Consider the following 20740-nt stretch of genomic DNA (forward strand, 5'->3'; position numbering starts at 1 on the left):
GGCTCCGTCGCAGGTCCATCTGCAGGTTTTTGGATAGGTGCGAAAGGATCCACAGCGATTGCAGTTTGAGGAAGGGAATCAGTGTCGTCAGTGAATGCACCAGGGTTCCCGATGGTGGAATCAACAAGCGGAGGGGGAATGTAACCAGTGGGGCTTGTTTGCAGCTCTTCGGGGGCCTGAACCAGTCCAGGGTTAGTCACAGAAGTATCTTGAGTGAGGGGAGATGGTCCAATGGTGGCGGCTGCTTCAACGCTGGCTGCTTCACGAGCAGGAGATTCATTGATGGGGCTCACTGGGACACCGGATGTAGAGGGGGGGACGAGGGGTGTAGTATCAATCTTCTGCTTCGTGAGGGAATCCGAATCCGAGTCGCGCGCTTCCTGGGAGGATGGAGTACCAGGGCGGGATATGGCAACCATTGTAGAGGCGCGTCGCACAACGTTTCCCATGAGGCCCCATCGACTTCCAGGTTTAGCTGCGCTCATCGTTGTCTAGAAAATAGATATAAAACGAATAAAGAAGATGTGCGTTGTCGTTAAGAAAAGCGATGAAGATGATGGTAGGGAGTCTGATGATGGGCGAAAATGAAACAAACACAACGACCAAGTTCGTATTATCTATAAAGTGCCAGGAGGCTGCGTCGAGGCACGGTGTAGCCCTGTGGAGTGAACGCGTAATAGGAGGGTCTTACGAAAGTTACTGTTCATTCAAGGACAACACCAAGACAACACGTTGTCGACGACAGGAATCAGACACCCCAAATGCTAAATCTATCGCGCCTGCGGATGGAAAAGAGCATTATCGACGTGACATCCCCTGGCTTAGACCAATCAAACGCACCACAAGGAGATTAGACGATGTCAATCTCATCAAACGCTGGCATGCACGAGGTCATAGGTTGCAGGGAACGCAAATGTTTTGGAAGCCGGCACGTTGTGATTTCCCTATAGAACCTCAAAATGAAAGCTGTCTGGTAGTTTGCAGTGCCCCGGTCTTGCTTTGGTCGCCTCATGAAGGCCATGAGGCGAACTTGTGCCGATCGTTACGCAGGCACCCTTCCCTTAGCAGCATAATCTGTGCGTAATTTACTTCTCAAATGCGTGCGGGTGAATAGAGTGCTGCACTTACAAAAGCTTTGAAGATATACAGTGTTCAGGATCTTGCTCGACAACGTCGAGGCCAGTGGCAAGCAATGTAGCTCAGTCACGGACGTCACAAGGCAAATCTCGGTCCGGGCTCCGCAGAACAGTATGCTCTGGGAAGGATGAACAACTTCAGGTGACTGCTAATTACAAGTACATTCATAATAAAAAATTCCCAAGTAGAGTCGCGCTAAATTGTCAATAACACTGGTAATAGATCCTTCTTGCACCCTCCAGATGAATAGATTTCCAGAAAAACTTACATTCAGCCTGTCGGCCGCAAGTTAGGTTCAAATTTCAATTACCACCGCCTCCACATCCTCCTCCACATCCCCCTCCTCCACCACATCCCCCTCCGCCACCACATCCGCCGCCACCACCATCACCACCACCACACCCATTACCACCACCGCATCCGCCCCCTGAAAACAGAATAATGAGCGAGTTTATGAAGAAATACTTGAGACACAAACCTCCACCGCATCCCCCACCCACGGCTCCACCCGTGCATCCTGCACCTCCTGCGCACCCGCCCGAGGACACACCTCCGCCACATCCACCTCCCCCGCATCCACCTCCCCCGCAGCCACCTCCTCCGCACCCTCCACACCCAGCGGCACTCGAACAAGCACCGTTCCTCTGATCATCATATATAAGTTAGTGACGTATCCTCTCAATAACATATAACATACATCAGTGATTCCTCCCCCACAAGCAACAATGGCCCCAGTAGCCACACATCCTCCAAGGCCAGCGCCGCCATAACCACCATAACCACCAAAAACCAATGGTACAGGAATAAGGAAAGCCCCGGCGTGGGAGGGTACCGTCGCGCGATACGCTGGCAAACCCCTCCCTTTCTTAGCCGCCTTCTGCGCTGCCTTGGCCGCTTTCGCGAGGACCTTCTGGCGCTTCTGCGTGGCCCGCGAATAACGGAGTACCGAGATCATATGTGCGCGTTTATTTTTGGGCTTAAAATGAACCGCGTTATGGTCACTGGCATGCGTTGCAGCGAGAAGATCCGGGCGGTCCGGGGGTACGAGCTGTGATGGCGGCTGGGGTGTGGGAGTCAAACTAATTAGACGAGAAAGCCTCTGTCCGATAGTATCCCCTGGAAGAGGACAGCCGCAGTAGGTATATTTGACGTTGAAGCGTTCCTGCAATAATTGAGCAGGGCGACCACCGACATAAGATGGCTAATTACCTTCCACGCGTTGCACGTTATGTCAAAGGCGGCCGCAAGTTGTACATTCTCTACTTTATCATCGCTGTAAAGCAAAATGTCGGTTTAAAAAAATAAAAAACACAAACTCTGGGCCTACTGGTCAATGAACCGCTTCACGTAACGTTGGCAATCAGCTCCGTATTTATGGGGTATGAGCTGATGAGTATGCCACACGAGATCAATATCAAGGGTAGGAACAAAGAAAGACGCAGGCGAGGTCGTCATAAGATCCATGAATCTAGAGGAAAGAAGGGTAAGATCCATGACTTGTTTGGATTTTGAAGCAAAATAAACATACGCGTGGTAACGCGCAATTGCGTGCTGCAGAGCAACTTTATCCTCTGCACTGTCAAAAAATCCCGGTTGAGTCCACCCCAGGTCAACCATCTTGAAAACAAATGTTCCTTGACGGAGCACCTACCGAGGAAAAACTTTCAACTTAAAGGAAGAAGAAAAAAATGATCAAAGCCCTACTGCACCAACAAGATCTACAGAGTAGATTTTATCGTCATTATATGCACTCATGATCCGGCGGACTCTAGAAAATAACAATCTTCTTAGAATCATTTTGAGCAGAAAAATAGAAATGCTTACATCGGTTGCCTTCCTAATTTCGCTCGGAGCTTGGGAAGAAAAAAATCGGCTTCTTTCATCAGTGCGAAACACAAATCTTCATCAACACCGGATGTTGGCTTCTCGGCCGCCTCTACTCTTGACCAAGAGAGTTTCTGCGCAGACAATTTGATCCTCTTACCTGCCTCCAAATTTGATTCTGCAGTGGTGGAAAGAACGGTACCGCTGACTGGAAGGTTGGAAAAAATGTGGTAATAGTTTTCTGGACACATACGGGAGACAAGCTTCAACCGTCGTTCCCTGACGGGCAATGTCCGCCGCAAGCTTCTTGAGAGCAAGGCGTTCTTTCGTAAGTATCGGAGAGTCACAGTCTTTTCTCGTGCATTGTACAGCGAATCCTTGCTGGAAATACCCAGTCCCTGCTTCATTCATCAATCCTAGCAGTGATTGTTCAGTTGTCGTGCAACTTTTAACAGGTAATGTGGAAACTAACTTGTAGAAATTGGGTGCGAGCAGCGCGGGCATGTCAGGATCTTGTCCCTCATCTCAGCCGCCGATTCGCGATAGTTGAAGGGCAGGGAACATCTGGTTTCCCAAAGTTGAACTCTTTCCCGGGATGGAGAGAGGGTTAGGAGAGGCCCGATATTCTCCTAATCATCAATAAAAAATGTTCGAGTTGTGGAATGTAATGGGCACTAACAAGTGCGGCCGAGAACGTCAGGCCAACCAAGTTCAAGTTCTGACACGGCGGCAGACGCAAGCAATCTTCTGCATACCACCTTAAATAAGATAACTCATGAAAAACAAGCCTGTGTAATTTGCGGGGATATACCCTACCGCGGATTCAACATATAGGAGTGCCAAACCTGAATATGGGATATTGGACCGTAAAGTCTCGGAGTAGCACGAGAGATCGCACCATTAATACGTCCACAGGTGGGAGAATCTCGCTGATAGGTTTAGCTGCATCCTCCGGTTTCAAATTCTGGCACCATCGATCAAAGCTATAAAAGTTATAGGACCGACTTAAACGTTCTAAAGGTCACGACAACAAGTACCGTACCGTTCCACAGCCAGCGCAACAAACCAAGCCCATCGTTTCTCTTTATCGGCGGGCATATCAGGTATCTTTGTACCTGTTAGCGAAACCTCCGAAACCTCAATTTCGGTTCTCAGCTGCGCGAAAGCATGCAGTAGAGCAAGGTGTCCTTGAACGTGTGGGATATCAACAAGGAGTGAATCCGTCCGTGTCCCCCCAATTGTAAAGCTGGTTGGAAAAGTATAGCTTGGTGGCGGGGCATTACTTGGTAACCCTGAGGTGGTCGTAGAGGTGTATGGGGGAGGAACAGCCTCCATGAAGAGCGGCTCTACAGCAACCTTGCAGTTCGAGTAGAAGCACTAGCAAGTTGCACAGGTTCAATGAGGCTGTCCGTGCCTAAAATAGGACACCATCGAAGTCGGGCCGACTCGGAGCGGAGCTTACTAAGCGGCGAACACACTCAACTTCATTCTCCGAGCTCCCTTACTTATCGATATTCCTCATGTAGGCTTGCCAATAAGTGTTATCCGGGTGATCCCATTCAAGTATCAATAACCCACGCCGCAACGCGTATGAGAGTCCCCATACTCGTCCGCATCGGACTGACCAAAAGATCTTTAAATGAATCACACTCCCAGACAACTCCCAGATCCCTCACATCCTCTTCCCTACTCCTCCCTTCCTCTCATTCCCAGGAGCAAATAGCCCTTGAGAATCCTTCACAACCGTCCCGAGTACCCTTGTCATCCCCGCAGCAGCCCCCTCCATCAATTCTTATCATACTGATAATCAAACATGGGTACCTCCCGCAGAATCCGCATCGTCTGCGTTTCCGACACACACAACGATGATCCCACTTTATACATTCCCAATGCAGATATATTGCTGCATGCAGGGGACTTGACTGACAATGGGACTCCTGAAGAACTCGAAAAAGCTCTCAATTGGATCAGGAAACTTCCGCAGAAGCGAAAGATTATTATCCCAGGTGTGCTGCTATTTTTTTTTCACTCGCGTTTTTGGATGGAACTGTCTTGTAGGAAATCACGATGTAGGCCTCGATCCTCTTCATAAAGGTTATAGTCCAAAGATGCATTCCCTATTTACTTCACCCGAAGTTCGAGCCGATGGTGTCGTCTTTCTGGGTCAATCGGACCCCACCTTCCTTCACGACGATCTACTCTCTATCTACGCCAATCCAACTCAACCAGACTTCCTCAAGAGTAACTATGCATTCACTTACCACCCATATCCATCTCCCGAAGCCACGGCTGCATGGGCATCTGCGCCCGACACCAGCCGCGGTCCTATAGAAATTTGGCTATCCCACGGCGCACCAAAAGGACGGCTAGACCAGATCCATATCGCAGGGCTGATGGGATGTGAGGCGCAGCGAAAAAAAGTGGCCAAGGCTCGACCCCTTGTCTGCGTCTTTGGGCATTTCCATTGCGCTTATGGCGTGGAGAAAGTCGTGTGGAAAGCTTCATCTGATGAAGAGTCGGACGATGTATTGGAAAGCGTCACTCTGGCGGATGAAAGTCCGGATTGCGTCTACGATTTTACGACGCTCATACCTGGGAGGGAAACAGTCTTCATCAATGCGGCCTGGATGACAATGGAAAAAGGCAAGGTCGAGAAGAGGAACAAACCGATTGTCATTGATCTGGAATATACTTTTACTGACGCATAGTTTCCGGTCCAGCACTTTCGCAAATACTTTGAATTTTTTTATAAGTCGATGTAACGCTTTTTTTCAGCTGCTATATACTATTGTGGACCCGGTCTTGCGAAGTCACCTAATTTTTTGAAATTGGCGCATGTACTTCGAATTACCTTCTGAAATTTGGTAGACTTATATATCATATTGAGAATATGTTTTTGTTTGAAGAAATTCTGCCGCCGGACCACAATCGGAGGAGCCATCAGATAATTTTGCAAAACTCCAGCAGCAATAAATGAAGAGAAGTCTGAGGCTACACGTTGAAAGCGGACACGAAATTTAGGGACACACCTGTCGCCAGTTGGTATGGGAGGCAAGAGGTTGTCGTCGCTTAAGCGTTGGGAGCAGCTTAAGTATTGAACGGACGACGAAGCTACTAGTTAGCCCCTTGAACCTGCTCAAAAGAAGCGCACAAGTAATACTTTGACAAATTCATTGACGGATACGGTATACATCATTTGGTCATCGAGAGGCAGGCAGGCAGCTACATATTGTACAATTTGTTCTTGATTCGGCACAGCATATCTTTCCACATACTTCTCCCCAAGTCTCGACACAGACTGAACAAAAACATATTACTTAGTCCTTGGGCACTTTCTCGTGAACCTGGGCGATAATCGAATGGATCTTGATGTGCGTGTCGGGTTCGACGTTGTCAGCGAAGGTGATGGCGGCGTTGTTATTGAAAATCAGAACATGGGACGACCCGCCAAAGTGGAACATTCCCAGCTCATCGCCGACCTTGACACGCTCCTTATTCTTAACCTTCTGCGATATCTCGCAAGTCGACACCTCGCACATTCCAAGGCCGACGAAGCAGATCAGGCCAATAAGAGGGTTGTCAGCCTCGATGAAAATGACGGCGCGAGTGGCCGAGAGAGTGAGGAAGGGCTGAGAGCGGATGAGGCCTCCGCGTGGGTCACCTGGTACGAGGTCCGGATCGCCAATATCAGCACCAGCATCTGGAATGACTGCGTAGTAGGAGCCGTCGAGAACATAACCGTCGACGATCTTGCCGTCGACGGGGGCATGCCAGCGATGGAAGTCCTGGGGACTGAGGAATGCTTGGTAGATGGTTCCCTTGGTGAACTTCTCTGCGCGCTTCACGCCGCTGGGTCCCGGATTGGCATCGAGGATGTTGTAGAGGGAGTATGGCTGGCCCTTGAGCCAGAATTGATCGTGTAACTTCACCCTAGTTTCGATACGAAGCACGGTGGACTCGCATGCGCTGTGGATTAGAGTGGCAGCGAGCTTAGGATTGTCGGGAATATAGTAAGGGCGAGCGCCTTTTTGGAACTCCCGCACGAAGAACGCATCCCAACTCTCGTAGCCAAAGCCCTTGTCAGGGTCATCATTGGGGGAAACGTAGGTCTGAACGAAGCCATTGGGCCCGGGAGGGATTCGGCCCTGCGAACTGAGTTTCGCCATACCAGCCGGACTGAACCACCCCTTCTCTCCTGTGTTCAGTGAAGAGTTGGAACCGCTGGCGGGGTTGCTGAGGTAAGCTCCCCAGTAATCCAACAAAGTCTTCATTGCCTTATTGAATGCGGGAAGGCGGAAGAGGTCGTAAGCAGCAGCCGTGTTGCTCGGGATGTCGAGGAGGAGATAGATCGGAACACCGACGGGTTCGCCAACGGGATTGCCGTTGTCATCCTTGACAACCTCAAACTCGGGGGGTTTGACAATGACATGGTCGAGCGCGTATAGCAATTCGTCGAAGCTTTTGATCTAAGCGAAACATCAGTACTAAATTCGATGTGGTTGGAGAAAGAAACTTGCCTTTACAAAGTTGTACTCTTTTGCGGCTTGAAGGAAAATATTATCGAACAAAGTGCGCATCAACGACGGAGTCTGTCCTCCAGGCCCGGGTTTGTTGATAGCATCTGCAAGCGCTTGAACGGCGGGATTATGTTGGACAAACGTTCCGCGTTTTTTACGAGCGGAGTCGGCAAGACGAGTATGGAAGTGGCGATAGACTCTGTCATCGCTTGGGATCCATCCACCGTAACGTGTAAACGCGGTCACTTCACGGCTGGGCGCCATAGCACTAGACGGAGATACTTGGTCAGAGCTTTCGGGGTGATAGGTGACTGGACGTACGGAGATTTGGATGTTTTATAAGGACGGTTGCAAAGGACAAAGAGATTATGGGGTGGTACTGGGCAATACTGGGACAACCCCTACCTTTATAGTAAGGACGGCGTCCGACCGTCGCCGACCTACTGGACTGTCATGTGGAGTAGACGATCGGTGTGGAAGGAAGAAAGAAGCTTCCATGCTTCCCTCGCCACCGGTACTATCATGGCTCCTTCACCTGAAAGGGATACCGCCCAAGACCGCCCAAGGATGTGCCTCACTTTGAGTTTATTGTTGGAGGTATACGTATAATCAATGGAGCAGCGTCGAACCCAGCCAATGGGATATATGTTCAAGCTCAAGGTTTGAAAGGTGGTGGTTGGTCTTGTGTCCATCTTGTGTAGTATATCATACCACTCGTGAGAAGGTTACCAGTCAGTCGGCTGGGAATGACAGGTTGCTTCTTCCTTATCTTCATATGTTCACTGTAATTGGGAACTTAGTAGAGGATAGGTCATAGCTAGATGTTTACGGAGTTCCCACTCAATCGCCCAGAACTCCCCAGTTAGGATTTCTTCCTCCATTTCAGAGGTCATGCGCTTCTGTTCATTATCATGATTGCATACCCCTGGTCGGCGTCGTGTATTAGTAGCACAATGACATGGAAGAGAAGCTCCAACCAATGATTGACGTCCTGATAAGACTCGGGCCTGATTGCAGGCATTAAGTATCACGAGTCCAATCCTTGTGATCTCATGGCCACCCTAGGCCTGACGAGATCAATCCTGATAAGATTGCGAGTTTGTAGGTTGTTTACAGGCCTGCTCCCAACCGCTCCTATTCGAAATGAGAAATGTATTATATATCTAAAGCGCGTTGGTGATTGCCTGCGCTGCTTTGGTGGGGATTGCTCCTGGGGAGAGAAAGATGAACTAGGATGTGTTTCTGCGCCGAGAGGAAATCCGACGTCGAAGCGGAGAACGGGGCTCGTGTTTGGATCGCGAGATAACTTTTTGAGGGGTTCCGAGTTGTGCAGACTTGGGATATATCGTTTACATACAGCTCTGCGGACGCTGAAATCTATCGTTAATGGCGGCTGGAGGAGGTAAAGCACAAACTCATGTTAACGTACGAGGATCTCAGTCAGACACGGATGTGGTGATGACTCTATTGTCTTAGCTACCTGTTAACGTACGAGGATCTAAGTACAAGTAGCGTTAGCGTTAAGTATCTAAATGTAAGTAAGAAAAGACTCACCTCAGTCAGACACGGATGTGGTGATGACTGAGGTGAAGGGAAAATAAAGTCCTCGTACTTATAGGACGGTCGGGAATAACGGATGTAAGTTGGGTGTAAGTATAAGCAGTGGAATATAAGTGTAAGCGGTGGAAGTTTTACTGAATTGATCGAGGAGGTGCAAACAAGACGTACGCGTAAATAGATGAGGTCACGAGGGGTCTTCTTCAACACTCCCCTAGACGACGAGGGACCTCTACAAGTCCAGCTTGAGTGCCCGGATGAGTTTTTGGTGTGTGACGCGGGGGAGCGATTTAGTAAAGATGTCGGCGAGGTTTTCTTCTGAAGGGATTTGAACTAGGCCGATCTCCCCCTCTGCTACGCGTTCCCTAATATAGTGGTGTCGGATGTCGATGTGCTTTGCGCGTGCGTGTCCCTTCGTGTTGAGAGTGAGGGCAATCGAAGCAGCATTATCCCCATGGAGCATTGCTGGGAATTCACGTTTAAGGCCTACTTCAGACATAAATGAATACATCCAAAGCGCCTGTTGGGCGGCGCGCGTGAGTGCCATGTATTCCGCCTCGGTGGTAGATAAGGCGACGGTTGCTTGGCGCTTTGAGCTCCAAGACACAGGTCCGCCGGCTATGGTGAATAAGTAGCCTGAAGTAGATCGTCGCGTGTCGGTGTCCCCGGCGTAATCGGCGTCGACGAAGCCAATTGGGTCGAGACTACCTCCTCTGTGGTACGTGATTTTGTAGTTGATAGTGCCCTTAAGATAGGCGAGTAGGTGTAGCATCGCTTTCCAGTGTGCTGGGCCAGGGTTTGCTTGGAAACGTGAGAGGACGCTGAGAGCGAAAGAGATGTCAGGGCGGGTGGCAACTTGAGCCCACATGCAGGAGCCGAGGGCTTCGCGATAGGGTTTGTCTTTCATGTATTGACGATCATCCTCGGTTCTTGGTGATTCGGATTCGGAGAGAGCGATGCCTGAAGGAAGTGGGGTGGACTTTGCGTTGCATTGTAGCATGCCGAAGCGTTCTAGGACGCGTCGGAGGTAAGCCTCTTGAGAGAGGGAAATCGCACCCGTGTGTTCATCCTTTTCAATACGAATCCCCAGGATGTATCCAAGCTCCCCAACGTCCTTCATCTCAAAACACGCTTCTATCTCCTCCTTCGCCTTCTTTGCCCCTTCCTTCGTCGAGGATGCACCGAATATGTCGTCAGTATATGTGCTCGTGATGGCGAATTCGTTGTCGATAACACGGGAATGGACGCATGGGTCGGCCAGTGACTTGTAATATCCCATCGACTCATACGCGCTCGACATCTCAACTTGGAAGTCATATCCCCCTTGCATCATACCATATAGGGTTTTGACGACCCGTAGAACCTTGCCTTCCTCCCCCCGTGCGACAAAACCAGGTGGCTGGCGCATGTATGTTGTGAATTTGTTGTTGCTGTATAAGTACGCAGCGACGATATCGACCTGCCAAATGTGGAGATCCATGGCAGCGGCGATGGCGGCAACCATACGAAAAGACTCCAGGCGCACGACGGATGCATAAGTCTGGTCGTAGTCTAGTCCAGGGATCTGAGTGTACCCTTTTGCGACTAAGCGTGCCTTCCGTCTAATAATATCACCGTCAGCGTCGTACTTATTTGCATAAACCCACATTGAGTCAATGACGTGAGCATCTGGGGGTGCTTCCACAAGCTCAAAGACGTCTCTCTCCTTCAAGACACCCCATTCCGTATCCATAGCGGGTTGCCAAAGGTCAGGCCTCGTCATAGCTTCCCAATAGCTGCGTGGTATCTGTGAATCAGGAAGGGTGGTCAACAGGGCAGTTGTGTCTGTGGGCGGCGCCCCCGTTCCCAGAACGGCGAGGCGAGCAGATCGTCTAGGTTGTGTTGGTATGAGTGCGAGCGTAGGAGCAGGTGTGGTAGTGGGAGGGGATGCATCTGAGGGAGCGGTCACAGGGTGAATGGGAGGGTCAGACACGCGTGGTCGTGGTGCGAGAGGTTTTGGTGGGACAACTACCCCAGGGGTGTTGGTCTTGGGGTCATCTGTAGGAGTTATGGGGTTGTCGTCGTCATCAAGAAGGATGAGGGGGGGCATGTCGTCGTCGTCGGAAATAGTGCGATGCCCATGGCCTTCTTCAAAGATGACGTCTCGACTTTTGATCGTGGTGCCTGATGCCCGATCCCACAATTTGTAAGTCCCGCGCCCAAAATAGCCGATCAGGGTATACTTAATTGATCGAGGCAACAGCTTCGATACGCCTAACTCCTCCGGTATCTTGGCATAGGCAATACATCCGAACGGACGCAAATGCGATACATCTTGGCGTTTCCCCGTCCATGTCTCTGCAGGTATGAGGCCAGGGTGACGTGAGGAGGGGATGAGGTTCCGGACGTAGATGGTAAAGGCGGCGGCGTCGGCCCATAGTGAAGGGGGTAGTGTGGATTCAGCTAGAAGGCAACGTACACCTTCCATGATCGTTCTCATCCCACGCTCTGCCACTCCGTTTTGGCCGTGGGCGTAGGGCGCACTAAACTCCACAGTGATGCCAAAACGTGTCGTGTAGTCCCTCCACTTATCATTGAAGAACTCCGTCCCCATGTCCACCCTCACCCGGATTAGTTTCTTCCCTGTCTCCCTTTCAGCTCTAACGTGGAATTCAGCGAAGGCGGTGAGGGTTGTGTCGGATGACTTTGATGTGAGGAAGTATCCTACGCGGTAAGACGATCCCCCGTCGTTGAAAACAAACATGTATACAGCACCCCCGACAGAGCGCACGCGAGCTGGTCCCCACAGGTCGGCATAAACACGTTCGAGGACCTCCGTTTCTGGCTTTATCACCTCGTCGTATGGGCGCATGGTATGTTTTCCGTATATGCAATCCTCGCACTTCCCAGTGAGCTCAAGACTCCCCACAATGTCGAGTCCGTCGACCAGTCCTCCTTTGGCCATGTCCGTAATCGAGCGGACACCGGCATGTCCGAAACGTCGATGCCACACTTCAATACTACTGGGTTTTGCAAGGGAGCGAGCGACAAGGGCATGCGTCTTCGGTTCCACATTAAGCAAGTACATCCCATTTTTCCCCGCACCGACCATCAATGTCCTCTTCTGACTGTTGTGTACGTTGTAGAAAGTGACTCCCCCACCTCCAAATAGTGCCCAGCACTTCGCCTCGTCGAGCTTACTGATGGAGATAAGGTTGGCTATCAGCTCGGGAGTGTGGACCGCATGTTTGAAGGTGATCGTGGTTTTTAGTGGACCGGATAGGATGGTCTTGGTGACTGTACCATGGCCGATAATTCGGAACTGACCCCCTTGATTTGCAGACTGGCCTTCATCGGGTTTGGACAATGCGTGGTATGTGGAAAAATCCGAGCGGTTCACAAAACAATGTTTGTTCGCCGCAGAGTCTGCGTATGTGGGAACGTCTTGCTCAACTGGTGTCGCCATTGCTGCTAATGCGTTTGTGGTCCCTACACTAGAGAAGAGGGCAAGAGTGATCTCTGAGGATGGTGAGGCGTCCGTGAGGGCAGCTGTAACCGATGCTTGGGGTGTTGTATTGCCTGTACCCCCGCGTCTCCCAAATCCTGGTGGGAATTGGCCTTCCTTCCCTCCTCCGCGCCAGTAGCAGTTATCAATGATGTGTCCCCGACGTCCACAGTTCGTATTGGCGCATTGTAACTGGCTACGCGGCCGTTTGGCATCGGTTTGTAGCGCAGTGACGACAGTGGATGGATTTAAGACTGACTTGGTGCGGTCAATGCGGTTCCAATGGATCGTTAGGCGACTGATGACGTCCGCAGAAGATTTTGCTTCGTACAGGGTTCCAACGATGCTATCCCATGAGGCGGGAAGTGACGAGAGGATGATCATACGAAAATCGGCATCCTCGATCTTCGCTCCAGCATTGTTGGCCATTGCCCATTTAGTGCGGAGGTTGGAAATATGAGTGGGGAAGTCGTTTCCGTCCGAGAAAATAATGTTACGGAGGTCGCGCTGAGTAGTGACCACGGCGAGGTCAGAGGATATTTTGTATTGAGAGGTGAGTGAGTTCCACGCCTCTGCAGCTGTACCGTCGAGCTTGAGCCCGAGTCCAACAGCGTTTTTAGTGTTATATAGCAGTAATGCGCGTGTCCATGCATCGCGCATAGCCCACTCCGCGCCCGAAGGTGTGCTAGAGTACCAGGGAGTGGGGTCGTCTGGGAGTGGGACGTTCGGTAACGTGGGGGTGTAGTTCAAGGTCGTGGTGTCTGGGTAGGGAGCGGGATTCGTAATGTGTCCCTGTAAATACCCTAATACGCCGCGGCTGCTAGCTGCGATGATGACGAGCGTCTCGAAAGCAGCGAAGTTGGTCCCCTCAAATTTTTCTGCATCAGGAAAGATGGGGGGGTTTGCGTTTGACATTTTTGTAAGTGCGCGTGTGTGTGTAAAAGTAGGCTTTACGAGTCAGAGGTAATGTGGTAAAGCAGGTAGGTGTCTGAAGTTCCTCTTGTCAGAACGCAACGGGGCCCATAACCTGTTAACGTACGAGGATCTCAGTCAGACACGGATGTGGTGATGACTCTATTGTCTTAGCTACCTGTTAACGTACGAGGATCTAAGTACAAGTAGCGTTAGCGTTAAGTATCTAAATGTAAGTAAGAAAAGACTCACCTCAGTCAGACACGGATGTGGTGATGACTGAGGTGAAGGGAAAATAAAGTCCTCGTACTTATAGGACGGTCGGGAATAACGGATGTAAGTTGGGTGTAAGTATAAGCAGTGGAATATAAGTGTAAGCGGTGGAAGTTTTACTGAATTGATCGAGGAGGTGCAAACAAGACGTACGCGTAAATAGATGAGGTCACGAGGGGTCTTCTTCAACAACTCACCTTGAACTCATATTTCACAGCAGCCTCCTCGCACAACTTGTCAGTCTGGATTCTGCCCAAACATCGCGTCCGTTTCAAGAAACGCTTTGACGAATGCAAGACGAATGCGAGGATTTCGGTAGTGGGCGGAGATGTTTTTACCCGGTAAGCATGCCGTGGGAAGAAGAGGCCTCTAAACCCATTCTCACCCCTTCAAAGCCATCATCAAAACATGCCAAAACTAACGTTCAGCTAATCGTCATTGACGTACCTTCGGCTCGCAGCATGAGGCGGGCGCGGCATTCGTAAAGACGGCTGTGGGGTTTGATGGGGCGACGAAGGAGGATGTCAGGTTGATGAAGGTTGCTGTAGAAGGGTATAGGTCGAGGCAAGATCAAGGGTGGCGTGAAGACTTTTGAGGCATGTGTGGTTCTGTTGATAAAGAGTGCGGAGAGGTTCGCGACGTGAGTTACTTTGTTTCCCCCCCACTGATGTTACAAAGTGTAAATCTCCGTCGCAACCACTGTGTCCCGTGCACCTAAGTTCGCAGGAATTCAACGCCAACTGGTCAAACTTGATTCGTTCTGAGGTCGGCGGATTCTCTGTTGCCTGCTAATCAAATAATATCGTATGTAGGTCTAGAAGAAATCTTATCTGTAGACCTCATCAAGCAAAGTTTGCGATGACAGGTGAATTTCGCATGCTTTGGAGGCCTCTTCCACTCAACGAGCTTTCTATAAGTAAATGCAGTTCAAAACATAAGTTGATGACTCATCATGATCATGTTGATATCAACGAATTTGCGTGGAGATGCGAGGAGTGTTACGATCCGACAAAGCGACCGACCAACGACCAACGGTCATAAGCGCCCTCCTGTCAAGTCTGAGCGCCCCTCCGGTCGAATGAGTACCCCTACGTAATAGGCCAAATACCACAAGTGAAATTATAGAGGAAGAACAATTCAAAGAAAATGTGAGAGGCAGCACATCTTGATAGCATATCTAAAAAACAGTGGAGTGCGAGAGGGAATACAACTGGAATGTGGTACCAGACCGAAAGAGCAGACCAATAGCAACAGTTTCAAGAAGAAGATCGTTATGGTGACTGTTCATGCACCTGCTCGTGCTTCAAATTTACCAACGAGGGACGCTCCATACCCTGCCGTTCGACGGCTTTTACGCCCCGGGATCAACCACTCTTCTGGCCCGGCGACACCATATCCCCTCGCCAATGCTGTCATGAGCAGCACAATAATCGAGAATATTTCTGACGCTACCGTTGCAACCTGAGCACCCATAATCTGCAGTCCAATGCTCAGCAATAAGCAAGTACTCCACCACCCAATCCCGAAATACCAATTCCGAGACCTGACTACGCCTATTTCCCATCTGCACATCCTGTCGACAACAAAAAATGGGAGGGAGCAGGACCCATGGTCAGGAATGTAATGAGAGCCGTGAATTGATCCAAACTGAATCTCGACCAGACCTTCCTTTGATACTTTGGTCTTGAGCTCCGCTAATCTATTAAGGATGTAGGGTGGTAAATCGGAGTCGGGGAGTATAATGTTCTTGACACGGGGGTTTCCACCTAGCATTAGCAGACCAATAGCGCCGACTGCCCATAGTAGCAAGGATGCAGCCTGAGCCACATAAGGTATGACTTTACCAAAGAGGTTGTCCCGAAAGATGCTGTAAACGGTGGCGATGGCGATCCCCATTACAATGACGTTGGCAATGGCGAGGATGATCAGTAGACGTCGAAAGATAACGCCTAACCTGGGACTGAGCTGAAAGTCATTCTCCATAATGTCATCCAAATGTACTAAGCTGTTGGGTTTCATCAAGCCAGCCGCAACGAGCAGAATGCTTCTGAACTGCATGCGGGCCTGGACGTCGATGGTGTAGGATGTCTCCTTCTCTGGTAAAAGAAGAGAGCAGATGAACGCCTGTCCACCTCGACTTCCGTCAATTAATTTGGTTGGCCGGCGTACGTGTGATCCACCAACATCCTTCCATCCACTCGCGTTGTCCACAGCTTCGGTGGGTGATGACCATGCGGGGGAATCCCACTTTTCGAGTCGGTTCCTAATGGAGCACGAAAAATAGGCGTATCTAGACGGCTTCGAGCATGTTACGCCAAACATACTGGAAATGGGGTCGTTGCCCCATTGAACGGCTCGCTGCATAACCTGCCAGCCTCCACGGGGTTGGAGGCCTATGAAGACGCACCCTTTTGTAGAGCAATTCCACCACTGCGGTTCGGTACTTGCAAGTCCGGAATCACTGACTATCATAGCGATGAGGTCGACACCTCCGGGAGTAAGACCGCCACGCCAAGCGCCTGCCGCAGCTCCATTTCCTCTGCGAACTACAGCAACAATGTCCAAAGGGAAGTCTGGGGCGACACGTTAAAAGCGGACAAAAACAATGCACGAGGGGACACACCTGTTGGTATGGGAGGCATAAGGTTGTTGTCGCTTGAGCACTGGCAGATTACCTTGATAAACGAAAGACAAGCTTGTTTGCTTATTTAAAAAAACGCAGTCTTCCTCGCACAGTGCTTTGCGGTGTTGTCCCATTTTTGATGCTTCCTTTTGGCGCCCGTGTTCGTGGTCTCGGTTTAGTTAGGCCTGGTGCTGCGTGCCTTCTCTATACAATTCTTCTCATCGTTCGCATGCCAAGTTTTTCCCCTGCCATCCAGACCGTGCCTAGCCAACGTCTTTCTTGTTTGCAGTGAACATTGTGTATCCGAGTCTTTTGGACTCTCGTTCCTTTCCCTGCTATGCAGCTCATCGACTTGGACCCCCAAATCGGCACAAATGTTACGACCTCGTGCTTGATCACTTCATATTTGCCTCTCCTTCTTTAAGTATGAGTTTCTCCCGTCTTTGCGTTTAGGTTTCGCCCAGCCATTCATGAATTCATATCTGTCATAGGCTATACAGGTGTTTGCAAGGCCGTGCTTGGTTTTGGCACCAAAAGACCCCAGAAATGGATTTGGTCCCGAAGAAGGCTGCGCGAACACGGTAATCTGTTGAGCGCTAAACTGATAGTGAAGGTCCTGAATACGAACGTGCGTGAGTGCTTTGCATTTGATAGTACAACATCTTACGAAAACTTGTTTGTATGACTAGAGGTGGTATTATTGTCGGAAGTAAGGCGCTGTTGAGGCCTAGTTGAGGCGCTGCGTACCCTGGCAACGTCAGGTACGAACAAGTTTTGGTGAGATTCGAAGACAGGTTCCGGGGTTTCGGGAGCCAAGCCTAAGTCTTTCGGACAATTCCAGCTGCGGTCTGAGATCACGATCGGTCTGTGTGGGGGACAAAGGCGGTGGAACAAGGGAAATAATACTAGATTGAGAGGAGGGGAAAGGTAGAATAAGAGGCTATGAGAAAGGGCGTAAAAAAAACGTTACTATTCCACTTGATCATAGACGGGCGTTGTCACCTGACATTTGGAAAATGAGCAAACACCCGAGGAACGGAATAAGAATCCATGTTGACGCGAGAGTGCACACGCAGCACAGGACGATGTGAATGGGGGCGCGACCAATTACCATGCGACCACATAAATCTTCTTGTCATTGTCCAATAGCGATTCCCCCACGCTTATCCGCCGACTTTGTTGCTTTGTTGTTGCTGTAGCTATAGTGAAGACATTCACAAAAAGAGCGGCCCCTAACGTGACGGGATAAAGGGACGCGGGATAAGGCACTGGGACTTTTAATGACGTCGGCACCCCAACTGAACCACACTGAAGCGTCAGATAAGGTCAGCTACCATCATCATGGAAGCAAATGTAAACGTGCCCAAGTTTCTCCGCCAGGCCGCTGCAGAAGCGGACGCCAAACGATACTTAGGACAGGGTGAACTTGTTTCCCTCTTCCTTGGAGCAATTACCCCTTAGCTGTTGGCGCTGAGTCGGACACACACCAGCGTCTCCTTCAACGCAAGCAAACTTAGCAGGACAAGTGGCCGAAGACTGTTGTGAAATAATTCGAAAAGATGGGATTGTGCTGACGACGCACCAGCCTGAGCGTGTTAGCATGATGCCATGATGTAAAATGTAGGTCACGTGTGGCCACTGCTTCGAATTTAAATGATCGCATATCAAAGTTAACGCGTTAACGACTAGCAGCTTGACTAGCAGGTACTTACTTGCTGCTTTATACGCGATGAGTACGATTCACTAATGCTTTATAGGACATCCTTGAAAACCTTTTCAACTCGGCCTAGTCGTACGCAGCAATTCACTAGGGTTTCTGTCCAAAGAACTCAAATGGTACCTATAGAAGGAATGTCGGATACCAGTCCATACGCGCCATACCTCGACACCAACTACGTTCCAAACGACCCCGAAATAGATCACATAAAAAAGTTGCTTAGCGAACCATTAGCCCAACTAGCCGACCTAGACAAGGAAATTGTCCGCACCCGAGCTACTCTAAAAAACCTCATAGGAAAACACGGAGCGCTACATAACAAAATCAAAGCCCACCGCGCCCTCATCTCCCCCGTTCGTCGACTCCCACCAGATGTCTTGGGTGAAATATTCTTCCACTGTCTTCCTCAACATCGGAACCCAGCCATGAGCGCTAAAGAGGCGCCAGTGCTCCTAGGCCGCGTTTGCAGCTCCTGGCGGACCATCGTACTGTCAACACCACGCTTATGGGCCCGGATCCACATTCCAACTCCCAACACCGTCTTTACCCGCCCGCCCACACCACAAGACCACGAGCAGCTTGATCCAGGATTCGTAGACAAGATAAGCCACCGGTCCAAAGCAGCAGAAGAATGGATAGAAAAGTCGGGTGCTTGTCCGTTGTCCATATCCATCCATATGCCGAGTTACGTGGACACCAGGAGCCGTGTTGCCGGGTGGGCATTTGAAAGAGTAACCGAACAACTCATATCCTCACGCCATCGATGGAGGTCGTTAACAGTAAGAGCCATGGACCCCGCTTTCACACATCTAAAGAACATAGCCGCGGAAGATCTCCCGTTATTGGAATCAATCAGCCTTGTGCGCCTGCACTCCGGATGGCCTCCACACCCCTCATCAGCACCTCCAAAACCATGGTCTTTGTGTGGTTTGCTAGCGGCACCCCACCTCCGTTCCCTCTCTCTATCATTCGCATATGAGAATTTCGCAAATTTACCTGTAAAGTGGGCACAGCTGACCAAATTGGAACTCGACACCGAAGGATACGTGCACGGGCCAATCCACCAAGGCATCTCGTACCAGAACGTGAAAAAGGTGCTCAGTCAATGCCCAGGGCTTGTAACATGCGCTCTGAGACTCTCCCACCCGGAACCCCTACACGAAATGGTCAAATTCGACGTTCGCTTGCCACGGTTACGCAACCTTCTGCTCAATGTCTCTTACGCGGCTTTCGGGCACATATTCAACTATTTCGAACTCCCCCAGTTGCATAACATAGAATTCAAGCAACCATTCATCAGAACAGCTTCATCACTCGACATATCACTCTCCGTCCCAGTCGACATCCTGCTCCAAAACGGAGGAACGCTTCGATCCCTAAGCCTCGATTTATATTCAATGAGAAAAGAAGATCTAATCATATGTTTGCAATCATCCCCAGGTATAACCCACCTCCGCCTCTCAGCAGCACTCGCACCCCCCTTCGCACTCGTCGACACTCAATCCAACGCAGAACTTGAGCCAGTGATGAACGATGCGATACTCACGCTCCTCACTCCCTCATCATCACCAGACCTTCCATCCGTGTTATGTCCATTGTTGGAAGAGTTCGAATGTAAAGGCGGTAGCCAATCCCTGCACTTCTCCGATGACGCCTTGGTTCAATTCCTGCTCAAACGATGCAAGTACGCACGAAAGGGCGACGGCACTGGCCCCCTTCTAAAGCGTGTTTCGGTGTACCTAGACCGAACGCAGCCTGACGACTCGGATGTGGGTGGACTGAAGCGGATTGAAGAAGTTCGACGGGAAGGGGTGGAGGTGGATTTGAAATACCGGAAAACGGCCATCAGAACGCCGTTTTCACCTTGGATAGGCTTGGAGCTTACGGAGGAGGAACAGATGAATGTGACGGGCGTTGAATCGCACTTACTCCCGTTCCCATTCTAGCATGTAGGGAAACGGAATAGATATTAACATTGTCATGATCATTGATTGTTCAAGGATCCAAGATCCAACTATGAGATAAAACCTGTTTATACTTGTCCTCTAGAGTAAAGAAGAAGTCCGCAATCATTTGACGATTACTTGCTTACAGATGATATATAAAGTCCGTGCATGGTAAACTAACTGTGGATGCAGAGCGTATAGCAAAAGGAGAGAAGGGATGGATGTCCAAAAATGCGAGAGGGGGCATAATGGAAGTATTGAACTATGCAAGGGATGGATGTTGTGATTAAGGAGCGTGTAGGATCTATGATTCTGAAAGGATCTTGTCGATGGATTGATTCAAGAAATCTTTTCGCGATGTAAGGTCGGCCTTGGGGAACTTGCCCGCGATGGCTTCTCGCGCCGTTCTACAAAGGACAAAATCAGTAAAGATTAGCCTTTGGTTCGGATAACTCACTTTTTGGTAACCGTCATCAAATCCTGAGTGCTCAAGTAATTTCTCAGAGCCATGAACAGTTCATCATCCGAAGGATTGGGGTTCGTACTGGGGCCTGCGAAGGGGTTGGCAGTAGTAGCCATGGAGAACGTCGACATGGGCCGCGTGTCACCACCAATTGGTGGAATCGACGGAGGAACGCCACCAAACCCACCAGATTGTGATCCCCCAAACCCAGCACCTCCGAACGCGTTCATGCCAGGCATAAACGTATTCCGTGGAACCATGGCAGGAGGCACCATGCCGTACATGCT

The 20740-nt window shown here is 50.1% G+C and overlaps 5 protein-coding genes across 5 annotated transcripts; 2 read left to right on the top strand and 3 right to left on the bottom strand.

The window, feature by feature from the left end:
* Positions 1-850: 850 nt before the first annotated feature.
* Positions 851-4323, bottom strand: LACBIDRAFT_291933 (uncharacterized protein; the record flags this gene model as incomplete). The annotated part of the gene is made up of 14 exons (XM_001874342.1): positions 4004-4323; positions 3860-3944; positions 3778-3806; positions 3641-3719; positions 3434-3590; positions 3215-3377; positions 2962-3165; positions 2842-2905; positions 2465-2784; positions 2347-2410; positions 1616-2299; positions 1448-1564; positions 1129-1285; positions 851-876 (listed from the first exon to the last, which is right to left on the bottom strand). Exons 1-14 carry the CDS (start codon positions 4294-4296, stop codon positions 851-853), a joined length of 2442 nt encoding a protein of 813 aa, XP_001874377.1. The 5' UTR covers positions 4297-4323.
* Positions 4324-4774: 451 nt separating this feature from the next.
* LACBIDRAFT_291934 (uncharacterized protein) lies at positions 4775-5848 on the top strand (the record flags this gene model as incomplete). Its single annotated transcript, XM_001873694.1, has 2 exons — positions 4775-4967; positions 5020-5848. The coding sequence occupies 2 exons, from the start codon at positions 4775-4777 to the stop codon at positions 5667-5669; spliced, it is 843 nt and encodes a 280-aa protein (XP_001873729.1). The 3' UTR covers positions 5670-5848.
* Positions 5849-6120: 272 nt separating this feature from the next.
* On the bottom strand, positions 6121-7842 carry LACBIDRAFT_192443 (uncharacterized protein). The gene is made up of 3 exons (XM_001874343.1): positions 7800-7842; positions 7479-7746; positions 6121-7427 (listed from the first exon to the last, which is right to left on the bottom strand). Exons 2-3 carry the CDS (start codon positions 7740-7742, stop codon positions 6279-6281), a joined length of 1413 nt encoding a protein of 470 aa, XP_001874378.1. The 5' UTR covers positions 7743-7746; positions 7800-7842; the 3' UTR covers positions 6121-6278.
* Positions 7843-14988: 7146 nt separating this feature from the next.
* Positions 14989-16346, bottom strand: LACBIDRAFT_301987 (uncharacterized protein; the record flags this gene model as incomplete). The annotated part of the gene is made up of 2 exons (XM_001874344.1): positions 14989-16277; positions 16328-16346. 2 exons carry the CDS (start codon positions 16344-16346, stop codon positions 14989-14991), a joined length of 1308 nt encoding a protein of 435 aa, XP_001874379.1.
* A 1814-nt stretch (positions 16347-18160) lies between these two features.
* Positions 18161-19990, top strand: LACBIDRAFT_301988 (uncharacterized protein; the record flags this gene model as incomplete). The annotated part of the gene is made up of 1 exon (XM_001873695.1): positions 18161-19990. The coding sequence occupies one exon, from the start codon at positions 18161-18163 to the stop codon at positions 19988-19990; it is 1830 nt and encodes a 609-aa protein (XP_001873730.1).
* Between the last annotated feature and the right edge of the window lie 750 nt (positions 19991-20740).

This window comes from Laccaria bicolor, genomic scaffold (assembly GCF_000143565.1).
Source record: "Laccaria bicolor S238N-H82 LACBIscaffold_1 genomic scaffold, whole genome shotgun sequence".
NCBI classification, from domain to species: Eukaryota; Fungi; Basidiomycota; class Agaricomycetes; order Agaricales; family Hydnangiaceae; genus Laccaria; species Laccaria bicolor.

Coding starts and splice junctions, on each gene's coding strand:
- LACBIDRAFT_192443 (XM_001874343.1), bottom strand. CDS start 7,742: ATGGCGCCCAGCCGTGAAGTGACCGCGTTTACACGTTACGGTGGATGG. Junction 7,428..7,478: donor AAGAGTACAACTTTGTAAAG/GCAAGTTTCTTT, acceptor TGTTTCGCTTAG/ATCAAAAGCTTCGACGAATT.